Source organism: Telmatherina bonti (genome assembly GCF_933228915.1).
Source record: "Telmatherina bonti genome assembly, chromosome: 1".
NCBI classification, from domain to species: domain Eukaryota; kingdom Metazoa; phylum Chordata; class Actinopteri; order Atheriniformes; family Telmatherinidae; genus Telmatherina; species Telmatherina bonti.
The window spans coordinates 3,016,455-3,041,983 of record NC_136619.1 but is presented as its reverse complement, the minus strand read 5'-3'; the positions used below and the strand labels follow the sequence as shown (position 1 = coordinate 3,041,983).

General features: G+C 51.7%; 3 protein-coding genes across 3 annotated transcripts in view; 2 read left to right on the top strand and 1 right to left on the bottom strand.

Moving 5' to 3' along the window:
• The window catches only part of snrpa1 (small nuclear ribonucleoprotein polypeptide A'), a gene marked incomplete at its 3' end in the record, with an annotated part of 35,523 nt that extends 27,913 nt beyond the window's left edge, over nucleotides 1-7,610 (bottom strand). Inside the window, exons 1-6 of the mRNA XM_079243251.1 lie at nucleotides 7,355-7,610; nucleotides 6,825-6,972; nucleotides 4,986-5,064; nucleotides 3,686-3,732; nucleotides 3,502-3,604; nucleotides 3,344-3,423 (exon numbers count right to left, since the gene is read on the bottom strand). Coding sequence (XP_079099377.1) covers nucleotides 3,344-3,423; nucleotides 3,502-3,604; nucleotides 3,686-3,732; nucleotides 4,986-5,064; nucleotides 6,825-6,972; nucleotides 7,355-7,436 — 539 coding nt within the window. The 5' untranslated portion in view covers nucleotides 7,437-7,610. The remainder of the gene's footprint in view (nucleotides 1-3,343; nucleotides 3,424-3,501; nucleotides 3,605-3,685; nucleotides 3,733-4,985; nucleotides 5,065-6,824; nucleotides 6,973-7,354) is intronic.
• Nucleotides 7,611-10,669: 3,059 nt separating this feature from the next.
• selenos (selenoprotein S) lies at nucleotides 10,670-20,826 on the top strand. The gene is made up of 6 exons (XM_079245095.1): nucleotides 10,670-10,887; nucleotides 15,682-15,813; nucleotides 16,963-17,069; nucleotides 17,150-17,245; nucleotides 17,828-17,897; nucleotides 20,369-20,826. Exons 1-6 carry the CDS (start codon nucleotides 10,797-10,799, stop codon nucleotides 20,446-20,448), a joined length of 576 nt encoding a protein of 191 aa, XP_079101221.1. The 5' UTR covers nucleotides 10,670-10,796; the 3' UTR covers nucleotides 20,449-20,826.
• Nucleotides 20,827-21,893: 1,067 nt separating this feature from the next.
• chsy1 (chondroitin sulfate synthase 1) overlaps nucleotides 21,894-25,529 on the top strand; it is a 63,362-nt gene continuing 59,726 nt past the window's right edge. The window contains exon 1 of the mRNA XM_079249055.1: nucleotides 21,894-22,584. Within this exon, the coding sequence (XP_079105181.1) occupies nucleotides 22,289-22,584 (296 nt within the window). The 5' untranslated portion in view covers nucleotides 21,894-22,288. The remainder of the gene's footprint in view (nucleotides 22,585-25,529) is intronic.

Here is a 25,529-nt window from a genome sequence, read left to right as displayed (position 1 = left end):
ACAACGGTGTCGGTATGAGACAACGGTGTCGGTATGAGACAACGGTGTCGGTAAGAGACAACGGTGTCGGTAAGAGACAACGGTGTCGGTAAGAGACAACGGTGTCGGTATGAGACAACGGTGTCGGTAAGAGACAACGGGAACGGTGTCGTAAGAGACAACGGTGTCGGTATGAGACAACGGTGTCGGTATGAGACAACGGTGTCGGTAAGAGACAACGGTGTCGGTAAGAGACAACGGTGTCGGTAAGAGACAACGGTGTCGGTAAGAGACAACGGGAACGGTGTCGTAAGAGACAACGGTGTCGGTAAGAGACAACGGTGTCGGTAAGAGACAACGGTGTCGTAAGAGACAACGGTGTCGGTAAGAGACAACGGTGTCGGTATGAGACAACGGGAACGGTGTCGTAAGAGACAACGGTGTCGGTAAGAGACAACGGTGTCGGTAAGAGACAACGGTGTCGGTAAGAGACAACGGTGTCGGTAAGAGACAACGGTGTCGGTATGAGACAACGGTTGTCGGTATGAGACAACGGTGTCGGTATGAGACAACGGTGTCGGTAAGAGACAACGGTGTCGGTAAGAGACAACGGTGTCGGTAAGAGACAACGGTGTCGGTAAGAGACAACGGTGTCGGTGTCGTAAGAGACAACGGTGTCGGTATGAGACAACGGTGTCGGTATGAGACAACGGTGTCGGTATGAGACAACGGTGTCGGTATGAGACAACGGTGTCGGTAAGAGACAACGGTGTCGGTAAGAGACAACGGGAACGGTGTCGTAAGAGACAACGGGAACGGTGTCGTAAGAGACAACGGTGTCGGTAAGAGACAACGGGAACGGTGTCGTAAGAGACAACGGTGTCGGTAAGAGACAACGGTGTCGGTAAGAGACAACGGGAACGGTGTCGTAAGAGACAACGGGAACGGTGTCGTAAGAGACAACGGTGTCGGTAAGAGACAACGGGAACGGTGTCGTAAGAGACAACGGTGTCGGTAAGAGACAACGGGAACGGTGTCGTAAGAGACAACGGTGTCGGTGTCCTAAGAGACAACGGGAACGGTGTCGTAAGAGACAACGGTGTCGGTAAGAGACAACGGGAACGGTGTCGTAAGAGACAACGGGAACGGTGTCGTAAGAGACAACGGTGTCGGTAAGAGACAACGGTGTCGGTAAGAGACAACGGGAACGGTGTCGTAAGAGACAACGGTGTCGGTAAGAGACAACGGTGTCGGTAAGAGACAACGGTGTCGGTAAGAGACAACGGTGTCGGTAAGAGACAACGGGAACGGTGTGAGTAAGAGACAACGGTGTCGGTATGAGACAACGGTGTCGGTATGAGACAACGGTGTCGGTAAGAGACAACGGTGTCGGTAAGAGACAACGGTGTCGGTAAGAGACAACGGTGTCGGTAAGAGACAACGGTGTCGGTAAGAGACAACGGGAACGGTGTCGTAAGAGACAACGGTGTCGGTAAGAGACAACGGGAACGGTGTCGTAAGAGACAACGGTGTCGTAAGAGACAACGGTGTCGGTAAGAGACAACGGTGTCGGTAAGAGACAACGGTGTCGGTATGAGACAACGGTGTCGGTATGAGACAACGGGAACGGTGTCGTAAGAGACAACGGTGTCGGTAAGAGACAACGGGAACGGTGTCGTAAGAGACAACGGTGTCGGTAAGAGACAACGGTGTCGGTAAGAGACAACGGTGTCGGTAAGAGACAACGGTGTCGGTAAGAGACAACGGTGTCGGTAAGAGACAACGGTGTCGGTATGAGACAACGGTTGTCGGTATGAGACAACGGTGTCGGTATGAGACAACGGTGTCGGTATGAGACAACGGTGTCGGTAAGAGACAACGGTGTCGGTAAGAGACAACGGTGTCGGTAAGAGACAACGGTGTCGGTGTCGTAAGAGACAACGGTGTCGGTGTCGTAAGAGACAACGGTGTCGGTATGAGACAACGGTGTCGGTATGAGACAACGGTGTCGGTATGAGACAACGGTGTCGGTATGAGACAACGGTGTCGGTATGAGACAACGGTGTCGGTAAGAGACAACGGTGTCGGTAAGAGACAACGGGAACGGTGTCGTAAGAGACAACGGGAACGGTGTCGTAAGAGACAACGGTGTCGGTAAGAGACAACGGTGTCGGTGTCGTAAGAGACAACGGGAACGGTGTCGTAAGAGACAACGGTGTCGGTAAGAGACAACGGTGTCGTAAGAGACAACGGGAACGGTGTCGTAAGAGACAACGGTGTCGGTAAGAGACAACGGTGTCGGTAAGAGACAACGGGAACGGTGTCGTAAGAGACAACGGTGTCGGTAAGAGACAACGGTGTCGGTAAGAGACAACGGTGTCGGTAAGAGACAACGGGAACGGTGTGAGTAAGAGACAACGGTGTCGGTAAGAGACAACGGGAACGGTGTCGGTAAGAGACAACGGTGTCGGTAAGAGACAACGGTGTCGGTAAGAGACAACGGGAACGGTGTCGTAAGAGACAACGGTGTCGGTAAGAGACAACGGGAACGGTGTCGGTAAGAGACAACGGTGTCGGTAAGAGACAACGGTGTGAGTAAGAGACAACGGTGTGAGTAAGAGACAACGGTGTGGGTAAGAGACAACGGTGTCGGTAAGAGACAACAGTGTCGGTAAGAGACAACGGTGTCGGTAAGAGACAACGGGAACGGTGTGAGTAAGAGACAACGGTGTCGGTAAGAGACAACGGTGTCGGTAAGAGACAACGGGAACGGTGTGAGTAAGAGACAACGGTGTCGGTAAGAGACAACGGTGTCGGTAACAGACAACGGTGTCGGTAAGAGACAACGGGAACGGTGTCGGTAAGAGACAACGGGAACAACAATGGGAACGTGTGTCTCTTAACATCAGATCAAGTCTCCTCCATCTCTTCAGAACTTTTAAAACCATCCAGGTCCACCAAAAATCTTTCCAAGGTAAAAATCTGGACTCCAGGAGGAACTTCCGATGGTTTCTGTGGATACGTTTATGCAACACTTTTCCATTGTTTTTGACAATGAAATAATTATGACGTCTCCTTTTGTAAAAGTACACATGGAAATGGACATTTCTGGGTGTAAATGAGCCGAACAGAACCAGCAGGTGATGGTGAGCACGTGGAATTTATCAGCTGATTACGGACCAACGTACGTACGACTGGACTCTGCATCGCCGATTAAATTTGGATTTCCTTTGATCTTAAGACCATCCTGTCATTCCTTGGGGAGAACTTCAGACCGTTCCTGTCAACGACTGAGAAACGGGCCCAGACTCTGGAGCAGGACCTGTTTCAGGTGATTCTGCAGAATTTTACTGGAAAATCTTACGTTTTCATCCGCCTGCCGATGTCCTTTGCCAGCTGAGCGCCACGTTTCCCTTTAAACATTTTCTCCGCCTCCTGGCGTTCCTAAAACATCGTCACACAGTTTAAATGCAAAGTTAAATGCAGAGTTTGATGAAAGAGAGGAAAATCTCCAGGACTTACTTTGAGTTTCACCTTCTGAAAGTCCAGCACTCGGATCTGTGGGATTTTGTTGATGACGTAAAGCCTGTAATGCTTCTTATTGGTCACCGGATTCCTTAACAAGCTGGAATTTCAGTGGGAACAGCATGAAGGATCAGAATTTGGTGGAATAGAAGACATTTTGCTGGGAGTTGCTGAGTAATACCTGAGAAGCGATAATGTCTTCACTGAGGCCAGGGGGTCCAAATCACCCTGCGCAGGAAGGACATGAACCATGAACCAAGAAAATAGTCCAAAAGGTTTTATTTATTTAACATTTTTCCATCTTGTATTGCAGGCCTCTTCAGAAGGTGGGCCACATGCGGCCCAGAACCAAGGTCTATGTGGCCCAGCTTATGTAAAAGAATAAAGATATTAATCAAGAACCTTCAGTCATTCCTACTGATTAAGTAGCCAACAATCCTACAGTTGTGCAGACCATGAATGCAATACTTGGTTGCCTAGCAACACTAACCCTAGCGGTGTTGTGTTTTGAAGTTGTAAGAGTAGCGCGAGCAAGCATGTCACTCTCTGTCCCAATACGCTAAATTGACAAGAAAACCGCAGATTTAACCCCGCCTGGAAGTATTTGTTATTTTTTCGTCATATTTGGGCGCTAAACTGATGTGTTTAATATGTAATATGTTGGTGTGTAAAGATGATAATGTGAGGAGGCGTCACATGGAGAAGTTTAGTTTGATATGACCTTTTATATTAAAAGTTAGGAGAAAAATGAACTGATGGGAATTTTCATTATTTTTCATTTGCCCTTGTCATGTGGGATTGAATTTAAAATAGAAAAATTAAACTACTTGTTTTTCAAAATGTAAATGTGTCTTTATTTTTACTGATTTATTTTTCTTTACTTTATTTACTGGCTCTGATAATTTTTTATTTGAAAATATGTCCCACCTGAATATCTACCGAGAAGCCCTGCTCTATTGTCTGATTGTTAAATCTCCTTTCTGATGCTCAGTTTGAACTTCAGCGTGCCTCCATGCTGCTGTGTGATTGGCTGTTAACTGCAGTCCAACAGGTGGAGGTAGCTGCCGCTTAGTGTCACATGACCACCCAGCTGATGGCGTCTCGTGATCTGGTGTTTCCATCCAGATGATGGTTTCAGCTTTTCACATCGGAACAAGCTAGCACAGGGGAGGGCAACTCCGGTCCTCCAGCGCCAAAGTCCTGCAGGTGTTAGCAGTTTCCCGGCTGCAACACAGCTGATTCAAACCAATGGCTAATCAGCAGACTGCTGCAGAGTTTGATGTCAAGCTCTGCTGATTATGTCTGATGTGTGCTAGCTGTGTTGCAGCAGGGAAACCGCTAACACCTGCTGGAGGACCGGAGTTGCCCTCCCCTGTGGTAGACGAACAGCTCTACTCACGTCGCCCCGCGGGTTTCACTCGTTCGGCAGATTCATGATCAAATTAATGATGGATGGCAGTTTACAGAGACTGGGAACTCACCAGTTCCTGGATGTTGTTGTTGGTCAGAACCAGTTCCTTCAGATTGGGCAGAGACTGCTCCAGATTCTCCCCTACACGACTGAAGCACAACATCATCATCATCATCCTTATTGTCATCATCACTCACTGAACTACAGAAACACACCGTGTCCTGAAGGCCGCCAGGCATCGCTGCAAGTGTTCACCGAAATACGTCGACGCAGAGCGAACAGCGTCAGAAAGATGGCGGCGATGGGGAGTATGAGCGCTACGAAACAGAGGAAAAGTCGGGGAAAGTCAGATCCCCAGCAGCACCACGGCCACGTGGGAGCACATGCTGCGGCCACACGCCGCCGCCGGAAACCTGGAGCGCTTTCCACCGGGTTGTTTGTGGTGACTGGCAGTAAAACAAACGCTGATGAACCCGTATGCAGCGCGTTTACGGCCGCACTGCCTCCACGTTAGCTTACCATCCCACCTCAATTCATCGTCGTTTTCCCCACGAGACGGCTCGTTTGGTTTTATTGTTTCTACTGCTTTCTACTGTTTAATATTCTAATTATTTAATCTTCAGCAGGATCTCTCGGAAAACGCTTAATAATAAAGTTGGCTTGGCTTCAAACAGTCGCTGGGTCGGCAAATGTTTACTCTGACCCGAGCGTTCGAGTCCGAACATGGATCTACCTGTCCAACAGGTGTCGCCATCAGGCTGGTCTGCCTGCAGCAGAGCTGAGCTGGTGGGAACAGGACGTCTACCTTCTGACGGCTGGATTATTAACCTCCGGCGGGCGTCAGGCGACGACCAGCGTTTCATGCAACACGTCTTCTCTATGTGAAGCTGATTTATTCATAACCATATATAACTCTAGGAATACGAAAATATGAGTTCTTACTGTCAAATATATTTAATATCTACTAATTATGAAATACATCATGATTATTTTTACATTGTCATAGTTTTGAAATTCCTCTGTCAAGATTTTATCTGTTGTTCCAGATTGTTGGTTTATTTCGTATCGTTTTCCAGCAATGCTGAAATCGTCACCGTGAAATATTTCAGTGATAAGTAGATATGAAAGAACGATGTAATTTACAGTGTTAGAAAACACACGACTGTAAAAAAAACTTGTAATAAAATGTTTACTGTGTGACCGCGGTAGCAAGCGCATTAAACAACTCGGACCGTGCATCCTGATGCATTTAGAGCCGTCGCCGCGTCTCATCCTCGCCGCCAATCCCTCACGTAGAATAAATAGAAGATGGACGCGGAGCACGCACGTATCCTGGAGGACCACCGGCTGGTTGAAGACTCCCAGTTCCTCTGAGCTGACGGAGACGATGGTGTAACACGTTAAAAACGGGATTCATTCACACAGAGGCAGGAAAATAAGCCAAACTCCTCCGCCGAGACAATTCCAGACGTACGAAGACTTCCAGATGGAACTGGTATATTTCCCACTCAGAGGCCGGGATATTTCCCACTCAGAGGCCGGGATATTTCCCACTCAGAGGCCGGGATATTTCCCACTCAGAGGCCGGGATATTTCCCACCCAGAGGCCGGGATATTTCCCACCCAGAGGCCGGGATATTTCCCACCCAGAGGCCGGGATATTTCCCACTCAGAGGCCGGGATATTTCCCACTCAGAGGCCGGGATATTTCCCACTCAGAGGCCGGGATATTTCCCACTCAGAGGCCGGGATATTTCCCACCCAGAGGCCGGGATATTTCCCACTCAGAGGCCGGGATATTTCCCACTCAGAGGCCGGGATATTTCCCACCCAGAGGCCGGGATATTTCCCACTCAGAGGCCGGGATATTTCCCACTCGGTCTGCTTTCAGACTAGAAGATAAACTCACCAGATCCTGTTATTGTTCACCAACAACGTCTTCAGCCGTCTGAGCAACGGGAAACCATCAAGCTTCCGGACCTCATTGTCGGAGAAGTCGATGGTGTCGAACTGGTCCAGAGTGGCTCCCAGATTCTCCAGAACTGGGATTTTATATCCTGGGAAGCAGATAGACCAGTGTTCAGTTCCATACATGTGTTTCATGGCTTACCTGGAGACCCTCCAGGCCATAAACTCCCCGCTTGTCTCTGGAAGCCCTGCACCCTGACAGCACCCGCATCTGTCGATACGATCAATACTGATGACCAGAAACCTTTCTCCAGCTGCTTATTGATCATTAATCAGCAGCTTATTGATCATTAATCAGCAGCTTATTGATCATAAATCAACACCAAGCTAACGCAGTCTCGGACATGAAGCATTGTGGCTAAATCCTGATTCATATGAGAAAACATGGACATTTTCCTGCCTGGTCTTTCAGTACGGGTTCGGCCTGTCTGACCCGGTTCGGTCTGAGACCGGCTTGAGTTCTGAACTCACCCCGCAGATCGAGCTCTCTATCCCGGACCGGGTTGGTGTACTGAGCGGCCTGCTCGATCAGCTCCGCGGACAACTTGACCATGTTGTTGTTCTACTTTCCTCTGGTTCTGTTGTGTTTTTATTTTCCTCGGGTTCTGTTGTGTTTCTACTTTCCTCTGGTTCTGTTGTGTTTCTACTTTCCTCTGGTTCTGCGTGGAAACGCTGCAGCTACGTTTCCGCGCGGCATCGCACGCTGCCGGGAACAAAGCGGCTCTACTTCCGCCTCGCTGTTTATTGGTGCGCTGCGGATGAAGTGGTGCCCCCTGCTGGACGGAGGGAGGAACAATAGGCACAGGTTCCTCCCAGGACTTCATGAAAACGTGCAGAAAAATTGCTCCAGTCTCTCTGGATTGGCTTGTTCTTTTATAATGTTAGAGATAACTGAAAGCAGAAACTGTCCCGGATGACTATATGCACTCCCTTTACCCAGAATATCAAATAAAATCAATAGAAAAAAGGTTGACTTAAAAGCAACATAAACTTAAAACTTTTGTTTTAGGCATAGTGAATCTTATATTATCATGTGTTCATCAGTTTTTCTTATACCTTTTTTTTTATTGCATGGATAATTAAAACACCTCTCCCTGAGCCGTCACCTTATCGTGGCGGAGGGGTTTGTGTGTCCCAAAGATCCTAGCAGCTATGTTGTCTGGGGCTTTATGCCCCTGGTCAGGTCACCCATGGCAAACAGGTGTCTAGGGGAGGGACCAGACCAAGCACGGCTCATAGACCTCTGTGATGACGACAAACCTGGGCAAAAATGTTCCCTTACCCAGACGCAGGTCACTGGGGCCCCCCTCTGGAGCCAGGCCTGGGGGTGGGGTACAAGAGCGAGCATCTGGTGGCTGGGTCTTTGCTTGTTGGGCGCAGTCGGGCTCAGCCCGAAAGCGTTACATGGGCCCCACCTCCCGTGGGTTCACCATCTGCGGGAGGAGCCGTAGGGGTCGGGTGCAGTGCGAGCTGGGCGGCAGCAAAGGGCGGGGACCCTGGCGGTCCGATCCCCGGCTGCAGAAGCTGGCTCTAGGGACATGGAACGTCACCTCTCTGGTGGGGAAGGAGCCTGAGCTTGTGTCCGAGGTTGAGCGGTTCCAACTAGATATAGTTGGACTCACTTTGACGCATGGCTTGGGCTCTGGAACCAGTACCCTCAAGAGGGGCTGGACCTTCTTCCCCTCTGGAGTTGCTCATGGTGAGAGCTGCCAAGCAGGTGTGGGCATTCTCATCAGCCCCCAGCTTGGTGCCTGTACGTTGGAGTTTACCCCGGTAGATGAAAGGGTAGTTTCCCTCCACCTCCGGGTGGGGGGACGGGTCCTGACTGTTGTCTGTGCTTATGCACCGAAAAGCAGTTCAGAGTACCCACCCTTTCTGGAGTCCTTGGAGGGAGTGCTGGAGGGTGCTCCTGCAATACACACCTCCTCCTTCCTTCTTGCTACACAGTTAAATGTAACATCGAAAGTACACACTCTTTCCCGGACAGAGTTTGCCTCTGAGAAGAACTCATGACTGCTGGAATGTGGTTTTGGCCCAGAGGCTGGCGGCTTTCCAGTTGCAGCTGGTTTATGTACTTTCCAAAAGTTCATCTTGACCTTAACTGTTTCCTATGCTGTGCGACCTCAAATACACCAACTAGATAACTTTGATTAACTACAGGTCCCTGCTTTTTGCAGATGACGTGGTCCTGTTGGTTTCATCTGGTTGTGATCTCCAGCTCTCACTTGAGCGATTCGCGGCCGAGTGTGAAGCAACTGGGATGAGAATCAGCACCTCCAAATGTGAGACCATGGTCCTCAGCCGGAATAGGGTGGATTACCCTCTCGGGAGTCAGGTCCTGCCTCAAATGGAGGAGTTTAAACATCTCAGGGTCTTGTTAACGAGTGAGGGAAGGATGGAGCGTGAGATCGACAGACGGATCGGTGCGGCGTCTGCAGTAATGCGAACTCTGCGCCGGTCTGTCGTGGTGAAGAAGGAGCTGAGCCAGAAGGCGAGGCTCTCGATTTGCCAGGCGATCTACGTTCCTACCTTCACCTATGGTCATGAGCTGTGGGTCGTGACCGAAAGAACGAGATCTGGTATACAGGCGGCTGAAATGGGTTTCCTCCGCAGGGTGGCCGGGCTCTCCCTTAGAGATAGGGTGAGGAGCTCGGTCATCCGGGAGGAGATCAGAGTAGATCCGCTGCTCCTCCGCATCGAGAGGAACCAGTTGAGGTGGCTCGGGCATCTGGTCAGGATGTCTCCTGGACCTCCCTGGTGAGGTGTTCCAGGCACGTCACTCTGGGAGGAGACCCCGGGGAAGACCCAGGACACGCTGGAGGGATTATATCTCTCGGGGGCGACCCAACCCCAGATAAGCGGTAGAAGATGGATGGATAAATAAAATAATATGTATCTTTAATAATGGTTCATTGCCGGCTGCAAAAACTTTGTCCATCAAGTATGATCAAATGAACTTGAATTAACTTGAATCCTGTTTATTTAATTTAATATTAATTCAATATTCTGACAGACTCGAGGTCTAAAATGAAAAAGTAATGAATAAATAAATAAATGAATGAATTAAAACAAGTGATTGTCAATAATGTTTCACTTAAAGCTGTTGATGAGCAGAGACATGATAGAGAGCTCTGAGTCATCTATGACTTGTATGTATATATATATATATATACATATATATATATATATATATATATATATATATATATATATATATATATATATATATATATATATATATACATATATATATATATATATATATATATATATATATATATATATATATAGAGAGAGAGAGAGAGAGAGAGAGAGAGAGAGAGAGAGAGATAGATAGATATAGATAGATATAGATATAGATATAGATATAGATATAGATATATAAATAAATATATTAGATATATAATTTATATATCTGGATGGTGGCTTCCTCCCACCATCCAAAGACATGCATGTTGGGTTAACTGGTCATTCTAAATTTCCCCAAGGTGTGAGTGGTTGTGTGTCCCAGGCAAGCTGTCCAGGGTGTACACTGCTTTTTGCCCAAAGCCTGCTGGGATAGGCTCCAGCTTCCCCGTGACCCTTCATTGGACTACGCGGTGAGGAGAATGAATGAATTATTTAAATAATTGTAATGGACGAAAACAATTTAAAATGTTTAAATTTAAACATTCAGCTTGATCTGATGATTTAGCAGGCGTCCTGCTCCCTCCAGCCCACCAGGTGGCAGTAAGGCCTCTTTAGCAGATTTAGGACAAACAAACGTTGATAAGTCATGGGAAGGAACACGTCATCCTGAAGCTGTCAGCATTTCTGCAGACGCCATAACAAGACAGGAAGAGAAAGCTCCGGATGGATGTGTGAGTCAGGAGAAGCAGGTAGCAGGTAAAGCTGATCAGTAACGGAGGCTCAGATGGACGATGTGGAGATTGAAGATGTGGACTCCTCTCCTCCCCACCAAGCCCCCCTGCAGAACCAGGACATGAGCAGCCTGGTCTACACTGGTGACTATTCCTCACATCCAGCCTTTAGTCTGTTTCCTGACATCCAGCCTTTAGTCTGTTTCCTGACATCCAGCCTTTAGTCTGTTTCCTGACATCCAGCCTTTAGTCTGTTTCCTGACATCCAGCCTTTAGCCTGTTTCCTGACATCCAGCCTTTAGCCTGTTTCCTGACATCCAGCCTTTAGTCTGTTTCCTGACATCCAGCCTTTAGTCTGTTTCCTGACATCCAGCCTTTAGCCTGTTTCCTGACATCCAGCCTTTAGCCTGTTTCCTGACATCCAGCCTTTAGCCTGTTTCCTGACATCCAGCCTTTAGTCTGTTTCCTGACATCCAGCCTTTAGTCTGTTTCCTGACATCCAGCCTTTAGTCTGTTTCCTGACATCCAGCCTTTAGTCTGTTTCCTGACATCCAGCCTTTAGCCTGTTTCCTGACATCCAGCCTTTAGTCTGTTTCCTGACATCCAGCCTTTAGTCTGTTTCCTGACATCCAGCCTTTAGTCTGTTTCCTGACATCCAGCCTTTAGCCTGTTTCCTGACATCCAGCCTTTAGCCTGTTTCCTGACATCCAGCCTTTAGCCTGTTTCCTGACATCCAGCCTTTAGTCTGTTTCCTGACATCCAGCCTTTAGTCTGTTTCCTGACATCCAGCCTTTAGTCTGTTTCCTGACATCCAGCCTTTAGTCTGTTTCCTGACATCCAGCCTTTAGTCTGTTTCCTGACATCCAGCCTTTAGTCTGTTTCCTGACATCCAGCCTTTAGTCTGTTTCCTGACATCCAGCCTTTAGCCTGTTTCCTGACATCCAGCCTTTAGTCTGTTTCCTGACATCCAGCCTTTAGTCTGTTTCCTGACATCCAGCCTTTAGTCTGTTTCCTGACATCCAGCCTTTAGTCTGTTTCCTGACATCCAGCCTTTAGTCTGTTTCCTGACATCCAGCCTTTAGTCTGTTTCCTGACATCCAGCCTTTAGTCTGTTTCCTGACATCCAGCCTTTAGTCTGTTTCCTGACATCCAGCCTTTAGTCTGTTTCCTGACATCCAGCCTTTAGTCTGTTTCCTGACATCCAGCCTTTAGCCTGTTTCCTGACATCCAGCCTTTAGCCTGTTTCCTGACATCCAGCCTTTAGCCTGTTTCCTGACATCCAGCCTTTAGCCTGTTTCCTGACATCCAGCCTTTAGCCTGTTTCCTGACATCCAGCCTTTAGCCTGTTTCCTGACATCCAGCCTTTAGTCTGTTTCCTGACATCCAGCCTTTAGCCTGTTTCCTGACATCCAGCCTTTAGCCTGTTTCCTGACATCCAGCCTTTAGTCTGTTTCCTGACATCCAGCCTTTAGTCTGTTTCCTGACATCCAGCCTTTAGTCTGTTTCCTGACATCCAGCCTTTAGTCTGTTTCCTGACATCCAGCCTTTAGTCTGTTTCCTGACATCCAGCCTTTAGCCTGTTTCCTGACATCCAGCCTTTGGCCTGTTTCCTGACATCCAGCCTTTAGCCTGTTTCCTGACATCCAGCCTTTGGTCTGTTTCCTGACATCCAGCCTTTGGTCTGTTTCCTGACATCCAGCCTTTAGCCTGTTTCCTGACATCCAGCCTTTAGCCTGTTTCCTGACATCCAGCCTTTAGCCTGTTTCCTGACATCCAGCCTTTAGTCTGTTTCCTGACATCCAGCCTTTAGTCTGTTTCCTGACATCCAGCCTTTAGTCTGTTTCCTGACATCCAGCCTTTAGTCTGTTTCCTGACATCCAGCCTTTAGTCTGTTTCCTGACATCCAGCCTTTAGTCTGTTTCCTGACATCCAGCCTTTAGCCTGTTTCCTGACATCCAGCCTTTAGTCTGTTTCCTGACATCCAGCCTTTAGTCTGTTTCCTGACATCCAGGCTTTAGTCTGTTCCCTGACATCCAGGCTTTAGTCTGTTTCCTGACATCCAGGCTTTAGTCTGTTTCCTGACATCCAGCCTTTAGCCTGTTTCCTGACATCCAGCCTTTAGCCTGTTTCCTGACATCCAGCCTTTAGTCTGTTTCCTGACATCCAGCCTTTAGTCTGTTTCCTGACATCCAGCCTTTAGTCTGTTTCCTGACATCCAGCCTTTAGTCTGTTTCCTGACATCCAGCCTTTAGCCTGTTTCCTGACATCCAGCCTTTAGCCTGTTTCCTGACATCCAGCCTTTAGCCTGTTTCCTGACATCCAGCCTTTAGCCTGTTTCCTGACATCCAGCCTTTAGCCTGTTTCCTGACATCCAGCCTTTAGCCTGTTTCCTGACATCCAGCCTTTAGCCTGTTTCCTGACATCCAGCCTTTAGCCTGTTTCCTGACATCCAGCCTTTAGCCTGTTTCCTGACATCCAGCCTTTAGCCTGTTTCCTGACATCCAGCCTTTAGCCTGTTTCCTGACATCCAGCCTTTAGCCTGTTTCCTGACATCCAGCCTTTAGCCTGTTTCCTGACATCCAGCCTTTAGCCTGTTTCCTGACATCCAGCCTTTAGCCTGTTTCCTGACATCCAGCCTTTAGCCTGTTTCCTGACATCCAGCCTTTAGCCTGTTTCCTGACATCCAGCCTTTAGCCTGTTTCCTGACATCCAGCCTTTAGCCTGTTTCCTGACATCCAGCCTTTAGCCTGTTTCCTGACATCCAGCCTTTAGCCTGTTTCCTGACATCCAGCCTTTAGCCTGTTTCCTGACATCCAGCCTTTAGCCTGTTTCCTGACATCCAGCCTTTAGCCTGTTTCCTGACATCCAGCCTTTAGCCTGTTTCCTGACATCCAGCCTTTAGCCTGTTTCCTGACATCCAGCCTTTAGCCTGTTTCCTGACATCCAGCCTTTAGCCTGTTTCCTGACATCCAGCCTTTAGCCTGACATCCAGCCTTTAGCCTGACATCCAGCCTTTAGCCTGACATCCAGCCTTTAGCCTGACATCCAGCCTTTAGCCTGACATCCAGCCTTTAGCCTGACATCCAGCCTTTAGCCTGACATCCAGCCTTTAGCCTGACATCCAGCCTTTAGCCTGACATCCAGCCTTTAGCCTGACATCCAGCCTTTAGCCTGACATCCAGCCTTTAGCCTGACATCCAGCCTTTAGCCTGACATCCAGCCTTTAGCCTGACATCCAGCCTTTAGCCTGACATCCAGCCTTTAGCCTGACATCCAGCCTTTAGCCTGTCATCCAGCCTTTAGCCTGTCATCCAGCCTTTAGCCTGTCATCCAGCCTTTAGCCTGTTTCCTGACATCCAGCCTTTAGCCTGACATCCAGCCTTTAGCCTGTTTCCTGACATCCAGCCTTTAGCCTGTTTCCTGACATCCAGCCTTTAGCCTGTTTCCTGACATCCAGCCTTTAGCCTGTTTCCTGACATCCAGCCTTTAGCCTGTTTCCTGACATCCAGCCTTTAGCCTGTTTCCTGACATCCAGCCTTTAGTCTGTTTTCTGACATCCAGCCTTTAGCCTGTTTTCTGACATCCAGCCTTTAGCCTGTTTTCTGACATCCAGCCTTTAGCCTGTTTTCTGACATCCAGCCTTTAGCCTGTTTTCTGACATCCAGCCTTTAGCCTGTTTTCTGACATCCAGCCTTTAGCCTGTTTCCTGACATCCAGCCTTTAGTCTGTTTCCTGACATCCAGCCTTTAGTCTGTTTCCTGACATCCAGCCTTTAGTCTGTTTCCTGACATCCAGCCTTTAGTCTGTTTCCTGACATCCAGCCTTTAGTCTGTTTCCTCACATCCAGCCTTTAGCCTGTTTCCTCACATCCAGCCTTTAGCCTGTTTCCTGACATCCAGCCTTTAGCCTGTTTCCTGACATCCAGCCTTTAGCCTGTTTCCTGACATCCAGCCTTTAGCCTGTTTCCTGACATCCAGCCTTTAGCCTGTTTCCTGACATCCAGCCTTTAGCCTGTTTCCTGACATCCAGCCTTTAGCCTGTTTCCTGACATCCAGCCTTTAGCCTGTTTCCTGACATCCAGCCTTTAGCCTGTTTCCTCACATCCAGCCTTTAGCCTGTTTCCTCACATCCAGCCTTTAGCCTGTTTCCTGACATCCAGCCTTTAGCCTGTTTCCTGACATCCAGCCTTTAGCCTGTTTCCTGACATCCAGCCTTTAGCCTGTTTCCTGACATCCAGCCTTTAGCCTGTTTCCTGACATCCAGCCTTTAGCCTGTTTCCTGACATCCAGCCTTTAGCCTGTTTCCTGACATCCAGCCTTTAGCCTGTTTCCTGACATCCAGCCTTTAGCCTGTTTCCTGACATCCAGCCTTTAGCCTGTTTCCTGACATCCAGCCTTTAGCCTGTTTCCTGACATCCAGCCTTTAGCCTGTTTCCTGACATCCAGCCTTTAGCCTGTTTCCTGACATCCAGCCTTTAGCCTGTTTCCTGACATCCAGCCTTTAGCCTGTTTCCTGACATCCAGCCTTTAGCCTGACATCCAGCCTTTAGCCTGACATCCAGCCTTTAGCCTGACATCCAGCCTTTAGCCTGACATCCAGCCTTTAGCCTGACATCCAGCCTTTAGCCTGACATCCAGCCTTTAGCCTGACATCCAGCCTTTAGCCTGACATCCAGCCTTTAGCCTGACATCCAGCCTTTAGCCTGACATCCAGCCTTTAGCCTGACATCCAGCCTTTAGCCTGACATCCAGCCTTTAGCCTGACATCCAGCCTTTAGCCTGACATCCAGCCTTTAGCCTGTTTAGTTTGTTTTTAATTCACTCTGAAACAGTCAAATAAAGTTAAATTATTTAAATTATGTCCCATTTAAATTCGACTGAGATTTTACTGACCTCCTTGTTCTCCTTCCTACCCCCCCACCCCCCACCCCCACCCCAGCTGGAGAGTTCCTGGCCCAGTACGGGTGGCATCTTCTGACTTTGGTTGTGGGGGTCTACCTGCTCATCCACTACCTGCAGAAGAGGCGGTCCACACATGGTGACCGCTTCACTAAACCGCCTACACTGCAGGGTGGGTACCAACACCGGCTTGCACGTTACCATGGTAACTGCGGCAGTTTCTACCTGTCTCCATACCTGTCAGACGTGTGTTATCATAGTTACGCGGTGGATCCTGGGCGTGTTACGCGGTGGATCGTCGGCGTGTTACGCGGTGGATCGTCGGCGTGTTACGCGGTGGATCGTCGGCGTGTTACGCGGTGGATCGTCGGCGTGTTACGCGGTGGATCGTCGGCGTGTTACGCGGTGGATCGTCGGCGTGTTACGCGGTGGATCGTCGGCGTGTTACGCGGTGGATCGTCGGCGTGTTACGCGGTGGATCGTCGGCGTGTTACGCGGTGGATCGTCGGCGTGTTACGCGGTGGATCCTGGGCGTGTTACGCGGTGGATCCTGGGCGTGTTACGCGGTGGATCCTGGGCGTGTTACGCGGTGGATCCTGGGCGTGTTTCGCGGTGGATCCTGGGCGTGTTACGCGGTGGATCGTCGGCGTGTTACGCGGTGGATCCTGGGCGTGTTACGCGGTGGATCCTCGGTGTTTTTACGCGGTGGATCGTCGGCGTGTTACGCGGTGGATCGTCGGCGTGTTACGCGGTGGATCGTCGGCGTGTTACGCGGTGGATCCTGGGCGTGTTACGCGGTGGATCCTCGGTGTTTTTACGCGGTGGATCGTCGGCGTGTTACGCGGTGGATCGTCGGCGTGTTACGCGGTGGATCGTCGGCGTGTTACGCGGTGGATCCTGGGCGTGTTACGCGGTGGATCCTGGGCGTGTTACGCGGTGGATCCTGGGCGTGTTACGCGGTGGATCCTGGGCGTGTTACGCGGTGGATCCTCGGTGTTTTTACGCGGTGGATCCTGGGCGTGTTACACGGTGGATCGTCGGCGTGTTACGCGGTGGATCCTGGGCGTGTTACGCGGTGGATCCTCGGTGTTTTTACGCGGTGGATCGTCGGCGTGTTACGCGGTGGATCGTCGGCGTGTTACGCGGTGGATCGTCGGCGTGTTACGCGGTGGATCCTGGGCGTGTTTCGCGGTGGATCGTCGGCGTGTTTCGCGGTGGATCATCTGCAGATTTTAAAACGACAGTGCTAAAAACCGCGTATCACATCCATCACAACAGCATGGCTTTACTCGGACGTGTCCACATGTGTGTTCTTATCAAGATGCTGCGGCAGTTGCCAGAAGACAGGAGGCGATGGAAGCAGCTCGGAGGAAAATGCAGGAGGAGCTCGATGCCAAATCGGCCGCCTTCAGAGAGAAACAGAAACAGGTGAGATGGAGTAGGCAACATGATGGACAGTCGCTACCCGACTCCTCAGCTGAACGGAGGCTTTTATGTTTCTGCAACAGCAAGAAGAAGAGAGAAGGAAGCAGAAGATAGAGATGTGGGAGAGTATGCAGCAGGGGAAGAGCTGCAAAGGAGCGACCAGACTCTCTGAAGTTCAGGTGAGTCTGAACTTCACCTGCACATCATCACCAGATTTATTCAGAAAGTCTGGCAGGAAAAAACCTGGTGAGGAGAAATGGAATGTTTATTCATGAAACAGGAGGAAGATGATGAGCTTCCTCTCCCTGTAAGAGAAATCACTGTAAAACATTCCACAGTGAGACGCACACACATAGCAGAACTCTTATCCAGCCGGAGGTCAGCCTAGAGGACACGCAGGTCCGTCTGCACGGCGCTTCTGCCATCAAAACAAGACCGAATTACGACCGCAGGTCAGAAAGGAGGTCCAGGAAGGGAAAGCTGTTTAAACTGAGCAAATAGATGTTTCAGAACACACTCATGTCTGATCTGACTGGAAAAACAGGACGTGTGTTTGGCATCACATGGAGACGTGGCGTTTCCGTGGAGATGTGGCGTTTCCGTGGAGACGTGGCGTTGTCTGTCTCACACAGATCAACAGAGACCAATCCATTTCTCTGCACATCTTGGCTCTTGGGAGAAAATTCCCTGAGACCGACGGCGGGATGTTTGGTGTTCTTCATCATGTCCGTGTTTGTCTGATCAGCATGTTGTCCTTCCAGAACCCCGAGGAGGCCCGTCCATCAACAGCTGTACTGAAACCGACGGACAAGAAGCCGCTTCGCAGTGCCGGTAAGACCAGTAGACCTGTGTTTCATGTGGTCTGGCTCCGACGCAAGCCGGTCTGGTTCCGGTCTGGCTCCGACGCAAGCCGGTCTGGTTCCGGTCTGGCTCCGACGCAAGCCGGTCTGGTTCCGGTCTGGCTCCGACGCAAGCCGGTCTGGTTCCGGTCTGGCTCCGACGCAAGCCGGTCTGGTTCCGGTCTGGCTCCGACGCAAGCCGGTCTGGTTCCGGTCTGGCTCCGACGCAAGCCGGTCTGGTTCCGGTCTGGCTCCGACGCAAGCCGGTCTGGTTCCGGTCTGGCTCCGACGCAAGCCGGTCTGGTTCCGGTCTGGCTCCGACGCAAGCCGGTCTGGTTCCGGTCTGGCTCCGACGCAAGCCGGTCTGGTTCCGGTCTGGTTCCGACGCGGGCCGGTCTGGCTCCGGTCTGGTTCCGACGCGGGCCGGTCTGGTTCCGGTCTGGTTCCGACGCGGGCCGGTCTGGTTCCGGTCTGGTTCCGACGCGGGCCGGTCTGGCTCCGACGCGGGCCGGTCTGGCTCCGACGCGGGCCGGTCTGGCTCCGGTCTGGCTCCGACGCGGGCCGGTCTGGCTCCGGTCTGGCTCCGGTCTGGCTCCGGTCTGGCTCCGGTCTGGCTCCGACGCGGGCCGGTCTGGCTCCGGTCTGGTTCCGACGCGGGCCGGTCTGGCTCCGACGCGGGCCGGTCTGGCTCCGGTCTGGTTCCGACGCGGGCCGGTCTGGCTCCGACGCGGGCCGGTCTGGCTCCGACGCGGGCCGGTCTGGCTCCGGTCTGGCTCCGGTCTGGTTCCGACGCGGGCCGGTCTGGCTCCGGTCTGGCTCCGGTCTGGCTCCGGTCTGGTTCCGACGCGGGCCGGTCTGGCTCCGGTCTGGCTCCGGTCTGGTTCCGGTCTGGCTCCGACGCGGGCCGGTCTGGCTCCGGTCTGGCTCCGGTCTGGTTCCGACGCGGGCCGGTCTGGCTCCGGTCTGGCTCCGACGCGGGCCGGTCTGGCTCCGGTCTGGCTCCGGTCTGGTTCCGACGCGGGCCGGTCTGGCTCCGGTCTGGTTCCGACGCGGGCCGGTCTGGCTCCGGTCTGGCTCCGACGCGGGCCGGTCTGGCTCCGGTCTGGCTCCGGTCTGGTTCCGACGCGGGCCGGTCTGGCTCCGGTCTGGCTCCGACGCGGGCCGGTCTGGCTCCGGTCTGGCTCCGACGCGGGCCGGTCTGGCTCCGGTCTGGCTCCGGTCTGGTTCCGACGCGGGCCGGTCTGGCTCCGGTCTGGCTCCGACGCGGGCCGGTCTGGCTCCGGTCTGGCTCCGACGCGGGCCGGTCTGGCTCCGGTCTGGCTCCGACGCGGGCCGGTCTGGCTCCGGTCTGGCTCCGACGCGGGCCGGTCTGGCTCCGGTCTGGCTCCGACGCGGGCCGGTCTGGCTCCGGTCTGGCTCCGACGCGGGCCGGTCTGGCTCTGGTCTGGCTCCGACGCGGGCCGGTCTGGCTCCGACGCGGGCCGGTCTGGCTCTGGTCTGGCTCCGACGCGGGCCGGTCTGGCTCCGGTCTGGTTCCGGTCTGGTTCCGACGCGGGCCGGTCTGGCTCCGGTCTGGTTCCAACGCGGGCCGGTCTGGCTCCGGTCTGGTTCCAACGCGGGCCGGTCTGGCTCCGGTCTGGTTCCAACGCGGGCCGGTCTGGCTCCGGTCTGGTTCCAACGCGGGCCGGTCTGGCTCCGGTCTGGTTCCGACGCGGGCCGGTCTGGTTCCGACGCGGGCCGGTCTGGTTCCGACGCGGGCCGGTCTGGCTCCGACGCGGGCCGGTCTGGCTCCGACGCGGGCCGGTCTGGCTCCGGTCTGGCTCCGACGCGGGCCGGTCTGGCTCCGGTCTGGTTCCGACGCGGGCCGGTCTGGTTCCGGTCTGGCTCCGACGCGGGCCGGTCTGGCTCCGGTCTGGCTCCGACGCGGGCCGGTCTGGCTCCGGTCTGGTTCCGACGCGGGCCGGTCTGGCTCCGGTCTGGCTCCGACGCGGGCCGGTCTGGCTCCGGTCTGGTTCCGGTCTGGTTCCGACGCAAGCCGGTCTGGTTCCGGTCTGGTTCCAACGCGGGCCGGTCTGGCTCCGGTCTGGTTCCGACGCGGGCCGGTCTGGTTCCGACGCGGGCCGGTCTGGCTCCGGTCTGGTTCCGACGCGGGCCGGTCTGGCTCCGACGCGGGCCGGTCTGGCTCCGGTCTGGCTCCGACGCGGGCCGGTCTGGCTCCGGTCTGGTTCCGACGCGGGCCGGTCTGGCTCCGGTCTGGTTCCGATGCGGGCCGGGAGATGAAGTCCCGGAGACAGGTGTAGAAGGAAGACGTCGGACCCCTCTGACCCGGACTGGGAGGTCTGGAAACCTCCGACCGGTCCAAACCTTTCATCTGAATTTCTAATGAAACCAGAAAATGATTTTCAGGTTCCTCTACCTTCATCATCATCATCATCATGGTGCTGCTTCTTCTTCCTGTTCCAGACTACAACCCCCTGACCGGACCGGGTGGAGGTTCCTGCTCCTGGAGGCCGGGCAGGAGAGGCCCGTCGTCCGGTGGATGAGGTTAAAGTTTGAGGCTCCTCTCCCAGTCTGATGCGACCGCTGGCTGATGAAGCACGCTGACCGCCACACCAAACCCACGTCTTTCTGTCTCCACCACCCTCCCGGCGTGAGGACACCCCTCCACAGAGTGTCCTGCCGCCATGTTACCACCTCTGATTGTGTTTTATTGTATGATTTCCTCTCTGTGCCGCTACGGCGACCTGTGTGTGTGGGTGAACGTGTTCGGCTGGAGGCTGATAATGAAGCTGGGCCTGGAAATGGGTTTTATCCAACAGGTCCAGCTGATTAACTTCACTGCCAGTGGGTTTACTTTATTCCCACCATAGAAGAGTTTATATCTGAGAACATCGTGTAAGAAATAAAGTATTCACCCTAAACTCTTAGAAACTTTTTCATGGCTAAAAATATCTCACATTTCTGCAGTATAGACAGTTTTTACCCCACAACCACGTCAGGAGGAGGCGGATCGGTCCAGAAGACGACAGCCTGGACTCTGGTGGCCTTTAGCAATCACAGAAAAAAACCACATTATGTTCAAGTTGAGCTGCAGATGGAATATGGAACGGCGCGTTATTCGCTGGTCAGGTTAGCTTCCTTTCATCCTGAGGGGGTTACCGTGGTAACAGCCTGGATGCTCAGTTTCTCACTCACATGCACCGACTCCTAACTTTCACCACACTACAAATAAAGTAAGCGGAACTGAGCCGGGTGATGCTGAAGCCGGCTTTAGTTCAGTTTGAGGCTCTGGATGCTGGAAGTCTCCTACAGACCTGCACGGAAATATTCTACTCGGCATGAAGAGTCGTTACAATGCTCTGCGAATAAAGGTTTCACACGTTACAATCTGTGAAAATGCAAACAGGGCTGAATTTATGGGATGTTTTAGCTCTTAGAGTGGACTTCCTCTGGGTCGATGAACGTTTCCTTATTCTAGCTGAAGTTCTAACTGCAACAATATCAACTTTGTATTCCATGCAGATATTTCTGCAGCTGTTATGTTAAAAACAGATATTTATCCTAAGAGCCAGGCAGTCCCAGCAGAAAGGAAAGGTCCGTGATAACTGCAGGAGGAGGTGTTGGGGTCATGGGTAGGGTGGAAACAGTCGCCGCTAGGGGGAGCAGCGCTCCACATTTACAACGCTGCGTTTCAGACCATCGTACTTTTCAGGATTTAGTTTTTACCTCTGGAAGAAAATGGAACAGCAAACGTGACATTCTATACAAGATTACTTTAAATAAATCAGTTTAACCTAAAGTCTTAACTGGCACATTCTGGCTTTTATTGTCTCTTTCAGTTCCGTTGGGGTAACTTTCCACCTCTACTATTCCGCTACGACACGTAAAAATGTCAGGATTTCCGGTGAGACGCGAAGGCAACGTCACCGGGACAAAGCGAATCTACGGAAACCCGGATAGGTCAAAGTAGCGTTAAACCGTTCGAGATCAGCGGTAGGAGTCGTCACCTTCTTCCCCCGCGAGCGACTCGGGATCCGCTGCTGGGATGAGAGGAGCCCCGTTGGTCGGCCGGCGGTAGCTTTCCGGAGGCCGGCGGCAGCTATCCGGAGGCCGGAGGCAGCTTTCCGGCGGCGGGTCGCTGGTCCCAGGGAGCCGCGGCAGAGGACGGTTCCGGGGGCGATCATTAGGAGGCTGCTGCGGTGCTACGTGGGCATCTGGAGGAAGAAAAGGCTTTTCCAGGGCGAAGCGAAGATCCGCTCCAACATTTAGTTTTTTTTTCATTCAGACATTTAGGACTTTCCCAACAACCAGCTCCGCTTCGTTCCGCCTTTAGACACTAAATCCGCCTGTTTGTTGGTCGCGGAGCCTCGGGGAAGTTTGGCGATGGCAGGTCGGAGTCGGAGAGCGTGGTTCAGTGTTCTCCTGGGGCTGGTGGTCGGCTTCACCCTGGCTTCCAGGCTCATCCTGCCCAGAGCCACCGAGCTGAAGAGAGCGGGACAGAAGCGCAAAGCCAACCCCGCAGCGTGCGGGATGGACGCGGGGCTCCGCAAGGAGCGCGGCGGCGTTCTGTGGGCTTCCCCGGCCACCGAGCAGCCCGGACCCCGGTCCAGAAGCTTCATGTTCGTCGGCGTCATGACCGCCCAGAAGTACCTGGAGAGCCGGGCCGTGGCCGCGCACAGGTAGCCTCCTCTGGAGGGGAACAGCTTTCTGTGGGCAAAGGGATGAAAAGCTCAGATAATACACACTTTCCAGGTGTTTCCATCACACCGGTTATTACCACCAGTCATATAAATATTCTCCTTATAAATATGGTTTTATAAATCCTGTTTTATACATCATAAATACATATCTTCTTCCATTTACAGTAAAAACCTAAAACACTTCAGCTTCCCTCGGATGCTTATAACTAGTCTTCTAACTAGTTAAACTTATAACTAGTTAAACTAAGTTTATCTGTGTCAGTATGAGAAGAACTAAGCCATCATGTCAGCGCTGACCCGGCTCAGGAAACCAGCACATTCCATCCTGACCTGCATGGGGACACAGTGGAGAACCGGATAAGAACCAGGTCCATCCTCCCGGTCCAGGATCAGACCCAGGTCCACCCTCCCGGTCCAGGATCAGACCCAGGTCCATCGTCCCGGTCCAGGATCAGAACCAGGTCCATCCTCCCGGTCCAGGATCAGACCCAGGTCCATCGTCCCGGTCCAGGATCAGAACCAGGTCCATCCTCCCGGTACAGGATCAGAACCAGGTCCATCCTCCCGGTCCAGGATCAGAACCAGGTCCATCCTCCCGGTCCAGGATCAGACCCAGGTCCATCGTCCCGGTACAGGATCAGACCCAGGTCCATCCTCCCGGTCCAGGATCAGAACCAGGTCCATCCTCCCGGTCCAGGATCAGACCCAGGTCCATCGTCCCGATCCAGGATCAGACCCAGGTCCATCCTCCCGATCCAGGATCAGAACCAGGTCCATCCTCCCGGTCCAGGATCAGAACCAGGTCCACCCTTCCGGTCCAGGATCAGACCCAGGTCCACCCTCCCGGTCCAGGATCAGACCCAGGTCCACCCTCCCGGTCCAGGATCAGACCCAGGTCCACCCTCCCGGTCCAGGATCAGAACCAGGTCCACCCTCCCGGTCCAGGATCAGACCCAGGTCCATCCTCCCGGTCCAGGATCAGACCCAGGTCCACCCTCCCGGTCCAGGATCAGAACCAGGTCCACCCTCCCGGTCCAGGATCAGACCCAGGTCCACCCTCCCGGTCCAGGATCAGACCCAGGTCCATCCTCCCGGTCCAGGATCAGACCCAGGTCCACCCTCCCGGTCCAGGATCAGACCCAGGTCCATCCTCCCGGTCCAGGATCAGACCCAGGTCCATCCTCCCGATCCAGGATCAGACCCAGGTCCATCCTCCCGGTCCAGGATCAGACCCAGGTCCATCCTCCCGGTCCAGGATCAGAACCAGGTCCACCCTCCCGGTCCAGGATCAGACCCAGGTCCACCCTCCCGGTCCAGGATCAGACCCAGGTCCATCGTCCCGATCCAGGATCAGACCCAGGTCCATCCTCCCGGTCCAGGATCAGAACCAGGTCCATCCTCCCGGTCCAGCTGGGGCTGGCGAGGGCGGGTCAGTAGCAGCAGAACTCTGGTCCAGGTCCAGTGTTTGTACATGGAGAGCTGAGAGGAGCCCAGTGCATCATGGGACGTGGTGGTGCAGACACTGAAGGATGTGATGCTTCTGTTTTTGTTTTCCAGCAGCTGAGAAATGTTTGAGTCCCAGTCAGCGTGTAGACGAGGACGCTGTCCCAGTGTCCCCACCAGTCCCTCATTACTACACCATATAGTACTCATTGCTACACCATATAGTACTCATTACTACACCATATAGTACTCATTACTACACCATATAGTACTCATTACTACACCATATAGTACTCATTACTACACCATATAGTACTCATTACTACACCATATAGTACTCATTACTACACCATATAGTACTCATTACTACACCATATAGTACTCATTACTACGCCATATAGTACTCATTACTACACCATATAGTACTCATTACTACACCATATAGTACTCATTGCTACGTCATATAGTACTCATTACTACACCATATAGTACTAATTACTACACCATATAGTACTCATTGCTACACCATATAGTACTAATTACTACACCATATAGTACTCATTACTACACCATATAGTACTAATTACTACACCATATAGTACTAATTACTACACCATATAGTACTCATTACTACACCATATAGTACTCATTACTACACCATATAGTACTCATTACTACACCATATAGTACTCATTACTACACCATATAGTACTCATTGCTACACCATATAGTACTAATTACTACACCATATAGTACTCATTACTACACCATATAGTACTCATTACTACACCATATAGTACTCATTGCTACACCATATAGTACTCATTGCTACACCATATAGTACTCATTACTACACCATATAGTACTAATTACTACACCATATAGTACTCATTGCTACACCATATAGTACTCATTACTACACCATATAGTACTAATTACTACACCATATAGTACTCATTGCTACACCATATAGTACTCATTACTACACCATATAGTACTCATTACTACGCCATATAATACTCATTACTACACCATATAGTACTAATTACTACACCATATAGTACTCATTGCTACACCATATAGTACTAATTACTACACCATATAGTACTCATTACTACACCATATAGTACTCATTACTACACCATATAGTACTCATTACTACGCCATATAGTACTCATTACTACACCATATAGTACTCATTACTACACCATATAGTACTCATTGCTACGTCATATAGTACTCATTACTACGCCATATAGTACTCATTACTACACCATATAGTACTCATTACTACACCATATAGTACTCATTACTACACCATATAGTACTCATTACTACACCATATAGTACTCATTGCTACACCATATAGTACTCATTACTACACCATATAGTACTAGTTACTACACCATATAGTACTCATTGCTACACCATATAGTACTCATTACTACGCCATATAATACTCATTACTACACCATATAGTA

Bases quoted from the DNA above. Each gene is read 5' to 3' on its own strand.
- selenos (XM_079245095.1), top strand. From the start codon at position 10,797: ATGGACGATGTGGAGATTGAAGATGTGGACTCCTCTCCTCCCCACCAA. The intron at 10,888-15,681 runs GTGACTATTCCT...CCCCCACCCCAG, and splicing joins GAGCAGCCTGGTCTACACTG to CTGGAGAGTTCCTGGCCCAG. The intron at 17,246-17,827 runs GTGAGTCTGAAC...TTGTCCTTCCAG, and splicing joins CCAGACTCTCTGAAGTTCAG to AACCCCGAGGAGGCCCGTCC.